Source organism: Blastomyces gilchristii (genome assembly GCF_000003855.2).
Source record: "Blastomyces gilchristii SLH14081 genomic scaffold supercont1.15, whole genome shotgun sequence".
NCBI lineage: Eukaryota > Fungi > Ascomycota > Eurotiomycetes > Onygenales > Ajellomycetaceae > Blastomyces > Blastomyces gilchristii.
In genome coordinates, this window is record NW_003101668.1 from 985,736 (window position 1) to 1,004,165 (window position 18,430).

Genomic DNA, 18,430 nt, shown 5'->3' on the forward strand with positions numbered 1-18,430 from the left:
TTCACAGGAAAAAGCATAAGTTATAAGCAAGTCAGCCACATAGCAACTTTTCATCATCTCAATATGCTTTTAAAACGATAATTAAAGTATAAAATCATCAAGCTTTTTTTCCAGAAAGACTATTTTTAATTATTCAAACACTTGATAATATAGAGAGTATAATAATAATTAAGAATATAAATTGATAAATTGAAGCTTGATAGATAATATTCAAAAGAATTGACAACAGATTAATTATTAGCATTGTACATGTACAGAGATAATTTATCAAATAATAATACAATGCAGATGAAGAGATTTTAAATAGCTAATAAGTATCAGAGATACAGATGATCAAATTCTTTTTATAGACAGAGAAAGTGATTTTAATATATCAAGAATATTAAAGTTATATTGTTGATGAAAAGTGATGATGATATTAAGTTTGTGATGAGGCACACTCAATCATTAATATTGGTTGTTGATGAGTAGGTGTAACTATACAAACCTTTCCCTTCCCTGCCTCTGTATGTACTGGTACATGTAGTTACTCTGTACCTACGGCAGCCTATATTGACATTTGAGTCAAATGTGTATTTTTGAGTATTTTATACTAGTGTTACCATGTACACGCACCAATCATATTCATTCAATTTGTAATCAAACAGAGCTTATTAATTAAAAATATACAGAGCACAGAGTGGTAAAAAATAAACTTTGTAAGCAGTTATATATTTTAAAATATACTAATTACTTTATTAATTATAGTGATAGATACAGTGATAACTTAATAGTAGAGAAGATAAAAGAAGTGAAAGAGATAATAAGAGAAAGTAAAAATAGAGAGTGAAATTAATAGAGAGAGTTATACAAGCAGCAAAGCAAGCATAAATGAACATTTAATACTTGTAATTAATTAGAATGAAAATGAGATATTTCTTACTTATAGGCAAACTTTTATATAAATTTCTATTGATGAGTGTCTATAAGTGGAATTAAGTACTTACAGCAGAAAAACATGAAAAAAGCCATTTGACTCAAATGTCACTATAGGCTGCCGTAGTACATGTAACTAACTTTTAGTTCACTCCACTCCACTACGCTGTTTATTCCGCACGGCCATTTTTAACTATAACTAGTTATCATTTTGTCCCAGACTCGAACCATCTTCACACCCTCCACTACCACCATGCCTTCTTCCTTTTTCTGTGTATACGACACCCCTCTAAGAGTAACAGCTACTTGCCTTTTTCTATTGTAAATTTGAAGTTTATCATCCCTCTTGTACAGCACAGGACTGTCCACTGCCAAACCGATTTTACCGGAAGTCGCTACGTCCACTGGTTCCTCAATATCCTTCTCCCCGCCCGCCCACCAACCAAATGCGCCACTTCCAACGATGATTCTAACTCCGCTCAACTTCTCCCTAGCTACCGCCTTTACACGTTTTGTCCTTGGTATATTCAATTAAATTATCCATCGCAAGTCGTCTCACACCCCGCTTAATTACCTACTGCTTTTTCATCCGATCCGCCCGTCCATTTTACGTTCCAGGGCTGGTTCCGGGCTACTGCTAAAGATATATAAGAGACGGACGTGCATTATATACGTATATACTTACATATATATATATAAGCCTGCTAGCGGAGATTCTTTATATTGGCGGAGGAAGCCGGTACACTGTATCATAGCTGGGCGTCAACCCGATGGCGGGGCGCGATGGAAATAACCCCGGACTTGGAAGGTTGGACTCGCCCCGACTGCCTCGCCGGGCTTCATCGAGATCGCCGTTGAGAGACAGTATTTTGAGAGAGGGTGGTGCGGATAGAGAGGAGGATGGGACGGTTCTGCTTCAGGATGCTGGAGGAGGACGGACGACTGGAGATGCGGGAGATATCGGTGCAAGTACACATACCGACACTACAGATCGCGCTTCTTCCCAGGATACAAGGAGGCCGTCTCAGGCTCGAGTGCGCTTTTCGGTGGATCTAGAGCGCACGCCCGATAACACAATTCCTCCAAGTCCCAGGTGTGAGGAATCGCAGGACAGCGCTGGGAGGGATGTTGGTGGTGGTAGCGGGCGTGCTGCGGGTTTGGGCCTTAGAGTGGACACATCCTTGCCCAGTGTCATTTCGAAACAAAGAAGCCCGTCACTGCGGAGTAGCGGCCAGTGGATATCTCCAGTTTCCCCCGTTTCCCCCACAGATCACCTTCCGCCGCTTCACGAATCCCCTCCTCTCGTTTTGCCCGCAACGCGGAACCGGGGCTATTCCCTACGACGAGCTATTTTTAACCGGAACATTGCCAACCAGTCGGAGCATGACCAGACGGATAATATTGAATTACGTCACCAGCTGTCGGCGGGCGGTGAGCCTCTGTCGAGGGTCCATTCTCAGCCACAGATACAGCATGGGGCAGGCCAGGAAGTCGTTTTCCATACGAGTTCCAAGGACGAAGAATCTACCACATTCTCGGACCTGAAGGCTCAATTAAGGGAAAGGAAGCCGTACTCAGCGGGACGAGCTGCTGCATGCAAAGTTCGTGCTACCCATGAGCTAGCGGTGGGCAAATTGAAAGTTGTTACAGACGCTTTCCGAAAGCACGTACTTCGCATCAAAGAAATCCCACCTAGCAAGGATGGTCGCCATATCGATCTCGATGTACAGAGACAAGAACCGCGGATCGACGAACGGACTGGCAAGTACTACGTTAGCAATCATATCCGATCCAGCCGATATAGCCTATGGAGTTTCTTCCCCCGCCAACTCGTAGCGCAATTCTCCAAGCTGGCGAATTTCTATTTTCTTGTCGTTTCAATTTTGCAGATGATACCCGGTCTCAGTACCACTGGCACTTTCACCACTTTTGTTCCGCTTATGATTTTTGTTGGTATTTCTATGGGGAAGGAAGGGATTGATGATCTCCGTCGCTACCGGTTGGATAAGGAGGAGAATAACCGCATTGCGTATATTTTACGAGCCCGCAATGCAAATTCGAATGCTACTGCCGCCACCACTGCCACCACTTCTAAGACTACCAGCACAACTTCTACGGATGCCATGGAAGCCAAGATAACCTCCACCACAGACACTGATTCATATTCCAATAGTGCAGGATACTGGGCGCCTACCAAATGGGTAGATATCAAAGTGGGCGACGTCATCAAACTGTCCCGCGATCAACCAGCCCCAGCAGATATAGTTCTCCTCCATGCCGACGACCCGAACGGAATCGCATACATCGAAACCATGGCGCTAGATGGCGAGACAAACCTGAAAAGCAAACAACCCTGCCGCCCCGTCGCGAAAACATGCAAGACAGCTGAAGACATCATCCACAACACATCCATCCACTTCGCTGTCGAAGACCCCAACATCGACCTCTACAAATTCGACGGCAATGTCACAGTCGGACAGGAGAAACTGCCCATCACCAACTCGGAAGTCATCTACCGCGGCAGCATCTTGCGCAATACCCACGAAGCCTTCGGCATGGTGATATATACCGGCGAGGAGTGTAAGATACGCATGAACGCGAACAAAAACCCGCGCATCAAGGCGCCGGCGCTGCAGACGGTGGTCAACCGCGTCGTGGCCGTCATTGTGCTGTTCGTCGTCGTGCTCGCGTCCGCGTGTACGATTGCGTATACGTTCTGGTCGCGCGACGTGGAGGATAAATCGTGGTATCTGGAGGAAGCAGACGTCTCGATTGGGCCCATCTTCACTTCTTTTATCATTATGTTTAACACCATGATTCCCATCTCGTTGTATGTCAGTTTGGAGATTGTGAAGGTTGCGCAGATTTTTTTGCTGAATGATATCGATATGTATGATGTCGAGTCGGATACACCGTTGGAGGCGAGGACATCTACGATTAATGAGGAGTTGGGGCAGGTTAGGTATGGATGATGTTCTTCCTTGTCTTCGTTTATTTTTTCCCCCCTCCCGCAGGGGGCTGCGCTCGGAATATCCCGTTTAAAGATAAATGCTAACTAAATAACAACAGCTACATATTCTCCGATAAAACCGGCACGCTGACGAATAACTCCATGAAATTCCGCAAAATGAGCGTTGCGGGAACTGCCTGGCTGCACGACACCGATTTACAAGAGGAAGCAGCCCGAGACGCGGATCGCAAGATGCTCCTGCATAAGAAACGCAAGGAGAAGAAGGCTTCCTCACGGAAATCGTCCACATATGACCAAGTAACATTTGGGCGGAAGTCCGGTGTGTCAAATCACAGGCAGGAGGAGAACTCATCACCGACGGCGACGACAACGACGCACTGGCGGTCGAATAGGAGGGGTAGAATGTATCACGGTGGCCGGACAGTGGAGATGTTGGAATACATACAGCAGAAACCGCATACCCTGTTCGCGCGCAGGGCGAAATTCTTCATCCTCGCCCTCGCGCTATGCCACACATGCATACCGGAGCGCGATGATGATGGTGATATCTCATTCCAAGCTGCTTCGCCGGATGAGGCTGCGCTGGTCACTGCTGCGAAGGAGATGGGATATCTGGTGGTGGATAGACAACCCAACTCGCTTACCATTCGACTATCAACGACCGCGCAGGACGAAGACGGAGAGCCTGTCGCAGAGGAAGAAGTCTATGAAATCCTAGATATCATTGAATTCTCCAGCGTGCGGAAACGCATGTCGATCGTCGTCCGTATGCCCGACCAGCGCATCTGTCTCTTCTGCAAGGGCGCTGATTCGACCGTCATGGGCCTGCTGAAACGATCTGGCCTCGCTGCAGAGAAAGTCGCCGAGATCGAAAACCGCGCTAACAAGCGGAAATCGCTGGAGGCGAAAGAGGTCATGAGGCGCAATAGCGAACACGCCCACCGCAAGGATGGCAAGACCAGCATGAGTATTGGCCGTCCTAGCTTCGCGGCTGGTCGCCGGTCGAGCGTGTCTGGTAAGCGCCGCTCGTCGCTGCGGGATAGTATCGATGTCTGGCTGCGGGACCGAGAGACGGATGGCGGTCTGGAGTTGAGAGATGGCGATGATGATTATTATTATAGCCCACGCCCATCTATGCAACTCTCCCCGCGGCCGTCTGGGGCTCTTTCAGAGGAACGGTACCGCGCGTCCTTCCAGACGGACGATGGCGCGGAGGATTTGGTTGAGGAGTCGTTGGTGGTTAATGAGGCGATGGTGTTTGAGCGGTGTTTCCAGCATCTGAATGACTTTGCGACGGAAGGGCTGCGGACGCTGTTGTATGGCTATCGCTTCATTGAGGAAGCGGATTATCAGGAGTGGAAGGCTAGGTATCATGAAGCGACGACGAGTTTGGTCGGGCGGCAGGAGAAGATTGAACAGGTGGGCGAGCAGATTGAGACGCAGCTAGAGTTGGGCGGGGCTACTGCTATTGAGGATAAGTTGCAGAAGGGCGTTCCGGAGGCTATTGATAAGCTGCGCCGGGCGAATATCAAGCTCTGGATGCTTACGGGCGATAAGCGGGAGACTGCGATCAACATTGGCAATTCGTGTCGGCTTGTGAAGGATTATTCGACCGTGACGATTTTGGACCATGATGCCGGGGACGTCGAGCGGGTTATCCTGGAGACGACGAGTGAGATTGTGAGGGGTGCCTGTGCCCATTCTGTGATTGTGGTGGATGGGCAGACGCTGTCGACCGTCGAGGCGGATGCGCCACTCCAGGAACTCTTTTTTGATCTTGCCATCCTCGCCGACTCTGTGATTTGTTGCCGTGCGAGTCCGAAGCAGAAGGCGTTCCTCGTGCGATCGATTCGGAAGCGGGTGAAGAGATCCATTACCCTTGCGATTGGGGATGGTGCGAATGATATCGCTATGATTCAGGAGGCGCACGTGGGCATTGGCATTACCGGCAAGGAGGGTCTACAAGCCGCCAGGATATCAGACTACTCAATCGCGCAGTTTAGATTCCTGCTCAAGCTCCTCCTCGTCCACGGCCGCTGGAACTACATCCGTGTCTGCAAATACACGCTAGGAACCTTCTGGAAAGAAACCGTCTTCTACCTCACGCAAGCCCTGTACCAGCGCTGGAATGGCTACACGGGGACCAGTCTCTACGAATCATGGTCCCTCAGCATGTTCAATACCCTCTTCACCTCCCTCCCCGTCATCTTCCTCGGCATCTTCGAAAAGGACCTCGCGGCCTCCACCCTCCTCGCCGTCCCCGAACTGTACACCAAGGGCCAACGCAACGGCGGCTTCAACGTCAAACTCTACCTCGGCTGGGCCTTTATGGGCAGCTGCGAAGCCATGGTCGTCTACTTCACCATGTACGGCCTCTTCGGCAGCGCCATCTTCACCCTCGACAACCGCGTCTTCGCCATGGGCCTGCTAACCTACACCGCCTGCGTGATCATCATCAACCTAAAACTCCAATTCCTCGAGATCCGCTACCGCACCGTCATGGCCGCCATCGTCATCATCGTGTCCATCGGCGGCTGGTTCCTCTGGAACATCATCCTCTCGCGCCGCTACGCGCTCGATGCCATCTACAATGTCCGCGACAACTTCCTGCCTCGCACCGGGCGCAACCTGCTCTGGTGGGTTACCTTGCTCCTCGCCGTGGTCGCCGTGCTTCTCTTCGAGATATGCGTGACGACGCTGCGCGTCGCGCTGTTCCCGACCGATGTCGATCACTTCCAGGAGTTCGAGGGCGATTTGGAGATTCGGAAGCGGTTTGAGGAGGCGGCGGCATCGGAGCTGCAGCAGGGGTGGGATCGGGGGAAGAAGTCTGGTCTGGAGACTATGACGGATTTGAACGGTGGAGATGTTGCGGACATGGAAGCTGAGAGGGAGAGGGAGATGCAGGTGCAGGAGTTGTTGGATCGGAGGAGCGCGCCGCGTGGACGGGGGAAAGGGAAAGGTGGAGACGGTGCTGATGTGCAGATGGAGGAGGTGGAGTTGGGGAATGGTCAAGCTTTTGTGAATGGAGGAGGAGGAGGTGCAGGCCGAGCGGCGGAAGAAAGCGGCGATGTATCAAGCCCAAGTCCCTCGCGGCGCTCGTTGGATATTCAAGAGTTACTTAATAGGAGGTTTGGTGCTATTTGGAAGGGCCAGCTCTAAGCCCTCTTAACATTTCCAAGTTCACTCTTTTTTTCCTTTTCTCTCTCATGTTTTTATCGGTTTTTGATGCGAAGTTCGAGGATTTCAAATGGCTGAGATATTGATGTTTTTCCTACTCCTCCCTCCCCCGCTCCCACTTTTTTTTTTCTTACTTTTGCCCTTTTGGAGTTATGTTCTTTCCACTAACTTACCTGTTGGTTGTACGCGTGGGTTACGGTGTTTATTTTGATTGCATATATGCATGATGATTCCCCTTTGCACTTGGCCATATTCTGTTTAACGCTTTTATGTTTCTTTCTTTTTTTTTTTTTTTTTTTAAGACCGATTGACTAATTGATTGATTGACTGATTGAAGCGCCTAATAGACTAACTTTTATTATACGATTTTCCTATTCTTTTTAACTTTTTATTTTTATTTCTCTCTTCACTTTCAAGCCAAATCTCCCCACCACTTTATATCATCTCCATCTCCCCGCATGTTGAAAATATCTTTGATTTACATGTATGTAAAAGGTGTAAAGCTCGATTAATTGAAATAATGCTAGCTATATGATAAGTTAACTAGAATATTAAGATCTATCATATGAACCAGTTATCTTATTATTATTTAAGATGATATTAGTCACACAGCAGCATCCCAGAGTTTGAATTTTAAAATAGAAGATCTGATCCCTGAGACTGCAGAGTGTTTTGATAAGATAATATATAATCAAAAGCAGATCGATCAGAGATCTTGCTACATGCACAATCAACAGCCAACCAGAATCACACACAAGTTGTGTGCTAAGATGACATTGGGTTGCCGTCCTGATATGTACATGTACATATAGATATATTCTAATATACTTGTTTATATCACTGTTGGAATTGGAACTGAGGAGGCGGTATTCCGTACATTCATTCTACTTAGGTGCTGGATCTGGGTGTGAAGAGCTTGGAAATGGGGGGTTGTAGGAAGTGAATATGATTGATTCACTTCAGCGCTCCGGGACAGGGGATGGAACGTATATCATTATCATTATTATCATTAACGCGCTCCTCCACATCATTCATAACAATTGGACAAGAAAAAACTAAGATGAAAAAGAAAAGAAAAGGAAGGTCGAGAGGTAGAAACAAAACAAAAGAGCCGTCACAATATAGGCCAACCAAGAAATTATCCCATCATAGTCTTCACAATCTGACAACTAAACCTCACATCCCCTTCCCCCCTCATCTCCACCTCCCTTCCCCCTCCCCCTCCCCCTTCTCCCCATCAACCCGATCATAATCACCATCACCACCCCCCTTCCCCGCAACAATCCCCCTCGCAATACTCCCCAGCTCCGCCCGACACCGAACACAATCCATCCAATAACTCTCGCTGGTCAAATGCCGCTTCCGCCGGCTGCACGGTTCCTTGAAATACCTCGCCTTGGATATCGGGCTATCTGCATCGCCGAGCATGAAGGTGCAGGAGGGGTTTTCGGGACTTTCGGGGGTTGGGGGGCGCTCTGGGTCCGCTGGCCAGAGGGTTTCAGGGGGAGGGGAAGGGGGCGGGGGAGGCTCTTCTTCTAGTTTGTGGTGGTGGTGGTGGTCGTTGATGGCTAGGGGTTCGTCGGGTGGGTAAGGCTCGTCTGGCGCTAGGTCATCGGGAAAAGCGCATCGGTCGATGTGGACTTCAGGCTCCGGTGCTGGCGGTGGTTCCGAGCCTGGGGCTTCGATCATCTTTTTCTTCTTACCCTTTTTCTTGCCTCTTCTTGGTGGATGTAGGGTCGTCTGCTGGTCCGTGTCCGGCTTCTGGGCCTGGTTCAACAACGACTTCGTGCCCCATCCCGACCAATCATGAGGTTCAACTGGGGACTCCTCTACTGGAGCCCCCTCTGGCTCTAGCCCTGGGTTGGGCTCCGGGCTTTTCTTGGGCTTCTTCTTCATCCTTCTCCTGAGTTCAACGCCTCCCCAGAGTCCCCACCCGTCATCAACTGCATGCTCAACGATGTCAGCAGGCTCCTTGGCGGATTCTAATTCTGGTTCCGGTTCTGAGACCGGTGGTTCAGGAACTTGTTCAAATGGGACTTCGGGGATATCTTCGGCGATAGTTTCCTCGGGGCCGGGAAGGGCAGGCTCTCCCACCACCGAAGCTGCTGTTGGTTCTTGAGTACAGTAATCTGCATTGCCACCATTCAAATGCACATTTCCCTCTTTCCCCTTATCAGATTGAGATGATCTGAGTGGCTCCTCTGGGGGTGAAGTCTCGCTATTGTTGGCTTCACTGTCGCATCGCAGCGGCTCCGTCAAGGTTGTGAACAGGTCAACAGTCAAATTTCCATGTTCATTCCTGAACACATCAAGAACCCAAGGCTCCCTGATGAGATCCTTATTCTCCTTCATCGCAACTCTCGTCTCATGCCGGAACCTCTCGCGATACGCGTCATCATTGTCGGCATCCGGGAGCTTGGGGTATGCTTTCTTCGCAACGTCAAGTACATTCAAATAAGGCACTTGTGTCATATTTTCAATGCTTATTAGTGCAAGGGCAGAGAGCTCGTCCATTTTATACTCCTGGGCAAAGCAGTAAAGGAGAGAATGCATTTCGAACTCCATATCGGCGCCAGGCCATTGATTGTCGTTATTCCGCTCTAGTGAACGAAATAATAGTGGTGGATAAGGACAGTCTAGATACTTTCCGATGTACAGGAACATTAGGACGAGCTCGAAAATCCCGGGATCTGTGTTCACTAGGGATATACTATTATGTTCTCTGGCAGAACAAGTCGTAGGATTTATCTTGCTGCTTAGTGATGGAGCCTGATTCAGAATTCCCAAGTGGACATGAAAGGCTCTCTGGCCACCGATGGGGCCAACATGAACTTGAACAATATCTGTTTCGTAGGGGCTGGAGGAAATAAAGGTGTCGCCTCCATCTGCCACGTGGACCGTAGGGCTCTCTGTGTTATAGGGGTTGGAGGCAATAGGAGGATTTACCCCATTCCAGGCGGAATTAGAAGGAGGTTCCGTTTCAAAAGAGCTTGCTATAGGAGGTAGGTTAACTTGGGAAAGGGCCCCAGTGGAAAAGACAGTGGCATATTGAGCCAAAGTCAGAGGGTTTGCTGTCTCATTCAGCTGTGCAGCTGTTACTTCATTTTCTAGTAGTAGGGTTCATGTCAGCAGTGTGTATAAACTTGCTACCAGGGTTAGAGTTAGCTTAACTGGATGTAAGGTCACTCGAGGTTGCAGCCCCCTTCTTCCCCTTCTTCTTCTTCTTGTTGAGCCCCATTACAGCCAAATTGGAGGTCCAAACCTTGAAGAAACAATCTCAACGCAAATCTGTACGAGAAGTGGGTGTAGCAATTAGACTTGTAATTTGAGGACGGAGTCGCTGGCAAGTTTTGATGGCTCCTCCCTCGGGTAGGCACATATATAAAGAGCTCTGGGAACCCCTCCAACTACATGCTCCGAGCCGCCTCTTAGTCCAATCACAAAAGCGATCATTTCCAAAATGCGGGGTGTTGTAGGTAAAATGAACTTTTGTAGCATGGAACAGTAAATTCTGCATTGGAGGCCTCACCCTAGAGCTTCTGTTATGTTCTTTTCCACATTAAGAGGAGTATGCGTGTTCAATTCTTTGATGCGTTGTGCCGGCCCCATTGGTGGATAAGCACAGTAGTATACATTCGGATGTATCATTTCCCCCTGCCATTCCGTAAAGGGACCTATCGGAATAGCAGCACAAGGCTGCGATGCGGGAGGATGAACACATTGGATGCCTCGAAGAAGAAAACATTCATTCTGGTCCCTTGTCGTGAGCTCTCATTGGCGGTAGCACTTCAGCAGAGCAGGGAATCCCCATTCTGATTCTGGCTATGCGTGCAGTCAAGCATCGATTGTCCGGTGGCCTTGCCGTAGAGATGATTGAGCTCCATTTAACGGAATCAAGCGACAATCGCGCCCTGTGCCAAACGTAGGGTCAACCACACATTGACAAATGATACTGAGGTTGGAAGATTAATTATCCATCCTCTTTATCCACCAAGAGACGTTCAACAATGGCTGCTTAGAAAACTCTGAAATCTATCTTCGATCTGGGTTGCTGGAATGCTCGGTTCCTCATACTGCCTCAATGAACGATGTCGTGGTGGGCGTACAGGTAAAATAAAAGATGAAGTTGGAGACAAGAGAACTGGTCAAGATTAGAGAGCTCCTGAGCACCACCTCATCCCATCCCGCTGTGAGAAGAATGAGCTGTTAGACTCCTCATCCTGCAAACATCACCTGCGACGACCTTCTCACGTCACAAGTGTTCCAGCGAGACGTGCTAGACCTGGGCTGACCCTCACGGTCTACTTTACCGAGTCTGGTGGCGCCACTTCATGAATGATGTCGGAGATCAGAGACAAGCAAGACCAGGAGAGAAAACACTTCTCAGTCCCACCCACGTTCTACCATTCTGCGTGTTTTCATGGCAACAGAGTACATGTGTTTAATAGAGGGATCCTGCAGCGCCAAGTCGCATGAAATATTTAGTACGCACGGCCTTCCTATATAACGTAATCAACCACCTAACGCTCGTTTACACCTAACGCTCGCACAAATCTTAGCTCAATCTCCATGTTCAAAAACCCACAACATGGACCACAAATCAGCTATACAAGCAGTGATTGATGATTTGAATGTGCAATTGACTCCTAATTACACTACAACTGCAAAAAAATATGGAATCAGTCATCATACATTGTCACAGTGCTATAATAACCTTCAAACATCAAGAAAGAAAGCAATCTCTATTCACTGTCAAAATCTTTCAAATTCACAAGAAGAACAGCTTCTTTTTCATATCAATTGATTAACAGATTGCAGTTTTCCTTGTACATCTCAAATTCTTTATAATCTTATTATTGAGATTCTAAAATCATCTGTGAGAGTTAACTGAGTGTCACAGTTCTGTCAATACTATAAGAATGTAATCAAGTCAGTTTATCTGTGAAATATCAATTAAAAATGCAAGAATGCTGACAATTCAATATATTTCAAGTATTACTTTGATCTTGTATTTAATCTCTTGCTTTTATTATCTTTTTTATCTTTACTATGATTATTTTACTAATTTAATCTCACTTAATTTAACAGCTGCAGACAAAGATTATATAATATAATATTAAATTTAACAATATTTACAACTTTGATAAAAAAGAATTTCTATTAGAACTTATTTATACTTTTAAACATATTATATCAATTGCTGCTCTTAAATTCAGATATATGATAGATATCAATCAGAATAATAGTAGAGAATTTATAACTTTACTTACTGTAATTTATACTGATGAAACTGCTCTCTTATCTACTCTCATATATCAAGAGAAATCAAGAGATATGTAAGATAGCTGACTTGAAGATTTTAATAGTGAAAAGAATCAGGCCTACTTTACTGCTTCAGAAAATGAATGAAGTAATAATAAATATGAATTAATATAATTAAAAAAGATCTTTGAATCTCTTATAAAAAAGAAAGCTGAGTGCAGATATAGACTTCTTATATTAAATAGTCATTCTTCTTATATTAATATAACATTCATTAATTATACAGATTGAAATCAGATTCTACTTACTATTCTATCTTCTCACTCTATACATCAATTACAGCTGCTAGATATTGAAATATTTTAATTATTGAATAAATCATATTTCAAGCAACTGAATGAATAAATAAGAACTGAAATAAGATTTATATATACTACAAAGAGATCTTTTTGACAGCTATTTCATTCTATATAAAATGAGATACTTACATCTTTAAATATTGTATCTGTATTCATTATCACTGATCTATATTCATTTGATCTGAAACAGGTTTTAAAAAAGCTTGTAAGATCTTATACTCTCTCAGACATGTATTGTAGATTAAGAACATCTACTTCTATTATTAGCATGTGAAAAATAATTAAGTAAGTCAAGCAGTAGCAGTGTTAAATATCTAGTAATCTTAATTAACTGATTCACACAAGTGAAAATCTTACTCTTGATAAAGAGATTCTTTTAATAGAGAATAGACAGCTGCAGCTAGACTGACTACTGAGATTATAAATTTCACATTTGATTTCATTTGATCTGATCTCATACATTTCTTGATGTGAATCCCGCTGAGACTAGTTATTAAAAAAACATGCAAAGTGACTATATATCAGATCTTAAAATGAAATCATGACTTGAAAAAAATAAGAAAGTAATCTCATTTAATCTCATTTAATTTCATTCTTAGTATAAAGTTACTATTTTTAGACATTTTAAGGTTTTTTTAGACTATTTTTAATTTTTTAAAAAGTAACACTTTTAAATAATACTTAAATGAGATTTAAAGTCATTTAAAGTAATAAAAATAATTTAAATTGAGAAGTGAAAATCATGATCTCATTTGAAAAATGTGATAAAAGTAGATAGTAAGTCTCACTGAAACAGTATGAAACTACTATCTAATGTTAAAACTGTGTAATGAGATCAGTTGAATTGATAATAAGACTATCAATAAATCTGATTCTGATCTCAGACATGGTCACACAGTCAGTCTAGCTGCAGTAAGCTCTTAATTAAGAAAAAAGATATTATAAGTGTGACAGAGTCATGAGATTGCTAAATTCTTTAAATTCATCATTAACACAGTTCTTTTCACCAGTAAAGATGCAGTGTGTTCATAAGTAAAAAGCAGTGAATAAAGCTGTTAAAAAGAATGAGCAGGCTTATAAAAAGAATATCAAGTTCTAACTAGACTGACTGTGTGATCATATCTGAGACTAGAATCAGATTTTTTAATAGTCTTATTATCAATTTAACTGATCTCATTACACAGTTTTAACATTAGATAGTAGTTTCATACTGTCTCAGTGAGACTTACTATCTACTCTTATCACATTTTTCAAATGAGATTATAATTTTCACTTCTCAATTTAAATTATTTTTATTGCTTTAAATAACTTTAAATCTTATTTAAGTGTTATCAAAAAGCATTACTTTTTAAAAAATTAAAAATAGTCTAAAAAAAACCTTAAAATGTCTAAAAATAGTAACTTTATGTCAAGAATGAGACTAAATGAGATCAAATGAGATCACTTTCTTATTTTTTTCAAGTCATGGTTTCATTTTAAGATCTGATATATAGTCACTTTGCATGTTTTTTTAATGACTAGTCTCAGCAGAATTCATACCAAGAAATGTATGAGATCAGATCAAATGAAATCAAATGTGAAATTCATGGTTCTGACGGCCAGTCTAGTTGTAACACACTATTCTTAAGAAGTAAAAGAAGACAGATATTATAAAGCAGTAGATGCAATGAAATGCTGCTTATCAGACAGTAAAGAAGTAAAGAAAGATGAATAAGACTGCTAGAGCTGCTCAATAACAGATTGAAAAGAAGCTTAGAGATGTAAGAAAGGCTTAAGAGTAAAAAGAGAAGAAAGAACAAGCTACAGCACAGTTGTAATCACAGTTGAATAAGAATAAGATTAAAGTATTCAAAAATCACCTTTCTAATCAGAAAAGTAGATTCTCAATTTCATAAAGAGTGACTAAATCACATTTTCAGAGCTCTGTCAGAGTGCTTACAGATTCACTGGCAGAGAAATCTGATAATATTACAATCTCTACTGATTTAATAACTGCTTACTCACTGAATCTGTCTTCATTCAAGATTTCACATTCTGAGTGAGTTATTAAGTTAAACAAGCATCTACAAGATTAGCTATATATTTTTATATGTAATTCTATGTATATATTTTCATCATATAATATTTTATCTTAAAATCTAATTGCGTTGTTGAGATATTGTTGGGTTGATTTCATCATAGAAGTAGCGAAATAGCGAGCGTTAGATGAAAACAAGTGTTAGGTGGTTGATTACGTTAGGCATAGATGCCACGATTCGGCGCTGCTGTGAAATAGACCTTGTAAATATTGTATTCATCTAGTTAAGTTACCTAATTGAAAACCTCTTGTATGCATCAACCATCTCACCCAACGCCCGCTTACATTCAACACCCGCTCAATCTTCATTTTTTCATTCATCTTGAAACACTCACAACATGCATCACAAAGCAGTTATACAAGCAGCAATTAATGATTTGAATATACAATTAATCTCTAATTACACTGAGACTGCTAAAAATATAGAATCAGTTAATATACATTATTACAGTTAAACTGATCATGTGACTGTGTCTGAGATCAGGACCAGAATATTTGATAATTTTATTATTAATTTAATTAATCTTATTACACAGTTTTAAGATTAGATAGTAGTCTTATACTATTTCAGTGAAACTTACTGTCTACTCTTATCATATTTTTCAAATAAGATCATGATTTTCACTTCTCAATTTAAATTTATTTTATTACTTTAAATGACTTTAAATCTTATTTAAGTATTATCAAAAAGCATTACTTTTTAAAAAATTAAAAATAGTCTAAAAAAACCTTAAAATATCTAAAAATAGTAACTTTGTATCAAGAATGAGACTAAATGAAATTAAATAAAACCACTTTCTTATTTTTTCTAAGTCATGATTTTATTTTGAGATCTGATAAATAGTTAATGTAATCAATCACTCAATGCCTGCGTACACTCAACGCCTGCTCAATCTTTATTTTTTCATTTATCTTTAAACACTTATAACATGCATTACAAAGCAGTTATATAAGTGATAATTAATGATTTGAATTCATAATTGATGATTTGAATGCACAATTGATCTCTAATTACACTGAGACTGTTAAAAAATATGAAATCAGTTAATATTAGACTGACTATATAACTGTGTCTGAAACCGGAATCAGATTTTTTAATAGTCTTATTATCAATTTAACTGATTTCATTACACAGTTTTAACATTAGATAGTAGTCTTATACTGTCTCAGTGAGACTTACTGTCTACTCTTATCATATTTTTCAAATAAGATTATGATTTCTACTTCTCAATTTAAATTATTTTTATTACTTTAAATGACTTTAAATCTCATTTAAGTATTATTAAAAAGTGTTACTTTTTAAAAAATTAAAAATAGTTTAAAAAAACCTTAAAATGTCTAAAAATAGTAACTTTATATCAAGAATGAGATTAAATGAGATCAAATGAAATCACTTTCTTATTTTTTTCAAGTCATGATTTCATTTTAATAGTCACTTTGCATGTTTTTTTAATAACTAGTCTCAGCGGAATTCATATCAAGAAATGTATGAGATCAGATTAAATGAAATTAAATGTGAAATTCATGATCTCAGCAGCCAGTCTAGTCAATATATATTATCACAGCAGTATAGAGGTATTCAAATATCAAGAAAAAAAGCAAGCTCTACTCACTGCAAAAATCTCACAGATTTACAAGAAGAACAGCTTCTTTTTCATATCAATTAATTAACAGATCATGATTTTTCTTATACATCTCAAATTCTTCATAATCTCATTGTTGAGATTCTAAAAGTATCTATTAAAATCAACTGAGTGGTATAATTCTATCAGTGTTATAAGAATATAATTAAGTTACTCTATCTTCAAAATATTAATTAAAAGTACAAGATTACAGATAATTTGACATATTTTAAGCATTATTTTAATCTTATAATAGATTTCTTTCTTCTACTGATTTTTTACTTCTTACTAATTAATTTATAGCTATAGATAAAAATCACTTCATCAGTGACAATCACCGCTCCACCACGAACTCGCTCGATTTTTCGAATAAGAACCCGCCGATAGATTCATCGAAAAGCCCTCGATCATACGAGCATTTTGACCCCATCGCCGACCGCATACCCCGTGTGGTGGTGGAGTTATCCAGCCAAACGTGAACCAGACGTCGTTCGGAACTCCTGCGTGGGATTATCCCCCATTCTCCCCTACCACACCACAACCCCGGGCCAAATTGCCATACAAATTGTAAGGTGAAGAGACCTAGCCGTATGCGCCAATCTTCTCGATTTTGGAAGATCCCCGATCTGTAGTTGTGGAGATATCTGAGGAGCGACCTCCGCGAAAACCCTGTCCATCTTTGATGTTCCAAAACACCAACGCCAAGTCCCACCCTCGTACCGCCCTTCCCAATCTGGCCCATCCCCAGCAGAAAAATACAAAAAGATACCTCAGCGATAATATCAAGCACATAATCAATGGACAACGAGTCAACAGCACACCAATAACTATAAAATCAGTATATCCCAAGATCTGACTGAGCCTTTGATCCCTGCACAGTGAGATATATTAAATCTAGTTTTAATACCTTAATATTCAATAGATTCTGCAAGAGATTGAGAACAGCAACACTAGGTTTCTATTGAATTTAAGAATTAACTCTATATTGATATAATCATTGACAAAGTCTTCTATTTTGAGATATAAATAATCAGTTCCTCTACATCCTGCTGACAATATTTATATTATTATATAGAAACAGACTTATATTCTCTATAATATCAAGACTCTGAAGAGGGAAAGTCTTGATAGAGAGTATATAGTAGTGTATATCTTAGCAGTTTCTATCTCATTCTTCTGCAGCAGTCAATGCATAAAAAAAAAAAAGATCTTAGAAATAGTTTTTTACTTCTCTTGAAAAAGTAAGGTGTTTTTCTCTGGATTTTATATAATATTCTTATAAAGAATTAAAAACAGAGCTGTTTTCTGTCATAATTTCATATTCTTTTAAGTAAGAATTACTTTTTCAGTGACTGAAGAGCTTTCATTAATACTTAATTCTTTTTTACACTCTTTATTAACTGATTTGAGTTACACACTTGTTGTGTGAGGAGAATTGAATAATTTAGAATAAAATTGAATAGTTTTAATCAATTTCTCTGCAAAAAATTGATTTATTTTTTATCAGTTTTTCTCTCAAAAACTGTCATATTATCTGATTTATTATCAATTGATATCATACTTTTCCTCACTGTATTTCAAGAAAGAGATTGTAAAGATTTTATTGATTTATCTCAAAAATCAATTTTAGTTTATTAGATTCTCTTCAAAAATCTAACCTAGTTACTGAACTAGTGTGAAAAAAATCAGGTGTTTTATACACAAAAGTCTTTTATTCTTCTTTTGAAACAGTCTGACCAACTTTTCAATTGAAAACAGACTTAGAAATATCTCAATTAAAACAGTCTGACCAACTTTTCATTGAGTGAAAATAATGAGTTCAAAAATACACTCAGTTGATGTGGAAAAAGATGCTTTCTTAAATGCTATTCCTGAGATTGAAATTCTGAAGAGAAGAAAGAAAGAAGAAATAGAGAAACAACAAGTTCTTGAAATACAGAAACTTGAAAAAGTAAGTAAGATTCTTGAAAAGCAGTGTCTGAGTGAGATGAATAAAGAAGTTCTGTTAATTCTTCATACTCAGGCTAGACAACTACAGAAGATGATT

General features: G+C 41.2%; 3 protein-coding genes across 3 annotated transcripts; 1 reads left to right on the forward strand and 2 right to left on the reverse strand.

Annotated features, from left to right (window-relative positions):
• Nucleotides 1-1,103: 1,103 nt before the first annotated feature.
• BDBG_06168 (phospholipid-translocating ATPase) lies at nt 1,104-7,362 on the forward strand. Its single transcript, XM_002622942.2, has 2 exons — nt 1,104-3,877; nt 3,985-7,362. The coding sequence occupies exons 1-2, from the start codon at nt 1,686-1,688 to the stop codon at nt 7,043-7,045; spliced, it is 5,253 nt and encodes a 1,750-aa protein (XP_002622988.1). The 5' UTR covers nt 1,104-1,685; the 3' UTR covers nt 7,046-7,362.
• Nucleotides 7,363-8,257: 895 nt separating this feature from the next.
• Nucleotides 8,258-10,301, reverse strand: BDBG_06169 (uncharacterized protein; the record flags this gene model as incomplete). The annotated part of the gene is made up of 2 exons (XM_031722487.1): nt 8,258-10,170; nt 10,250-10,301. The coding sequence occupies 2 exons, from the start codon at nt 10,299-10,301 to the stop codon at nt 8,258-8,260; spliced, it is 1,965 nt and encodes a 654-aa protein (XP_031579729.1).
• Nucleotides 10,302-16,717: 6,416 nt separating this feature from the next.
• BDBG_06170 (uncharacterized protein) lies at nt 16,718-17,162 on the reverse strand (the record flags this gene model as incomplete). Its single annotated transcript, XM_031722488.1, has 1 exon — nt 16,718-17,162. The coding sequence occupies exon 1, from the start codon at nt 17,123-17,125 to the stop codon at nt 16,718-16,720; it is 408 nt and encodes a 135-aa protein (XP_031579730.1). The 5' UTR covers nt 17,126-17,162.
• Nucleotides 17,163-18,430: the final 1,268 nt, after the last annotated feature.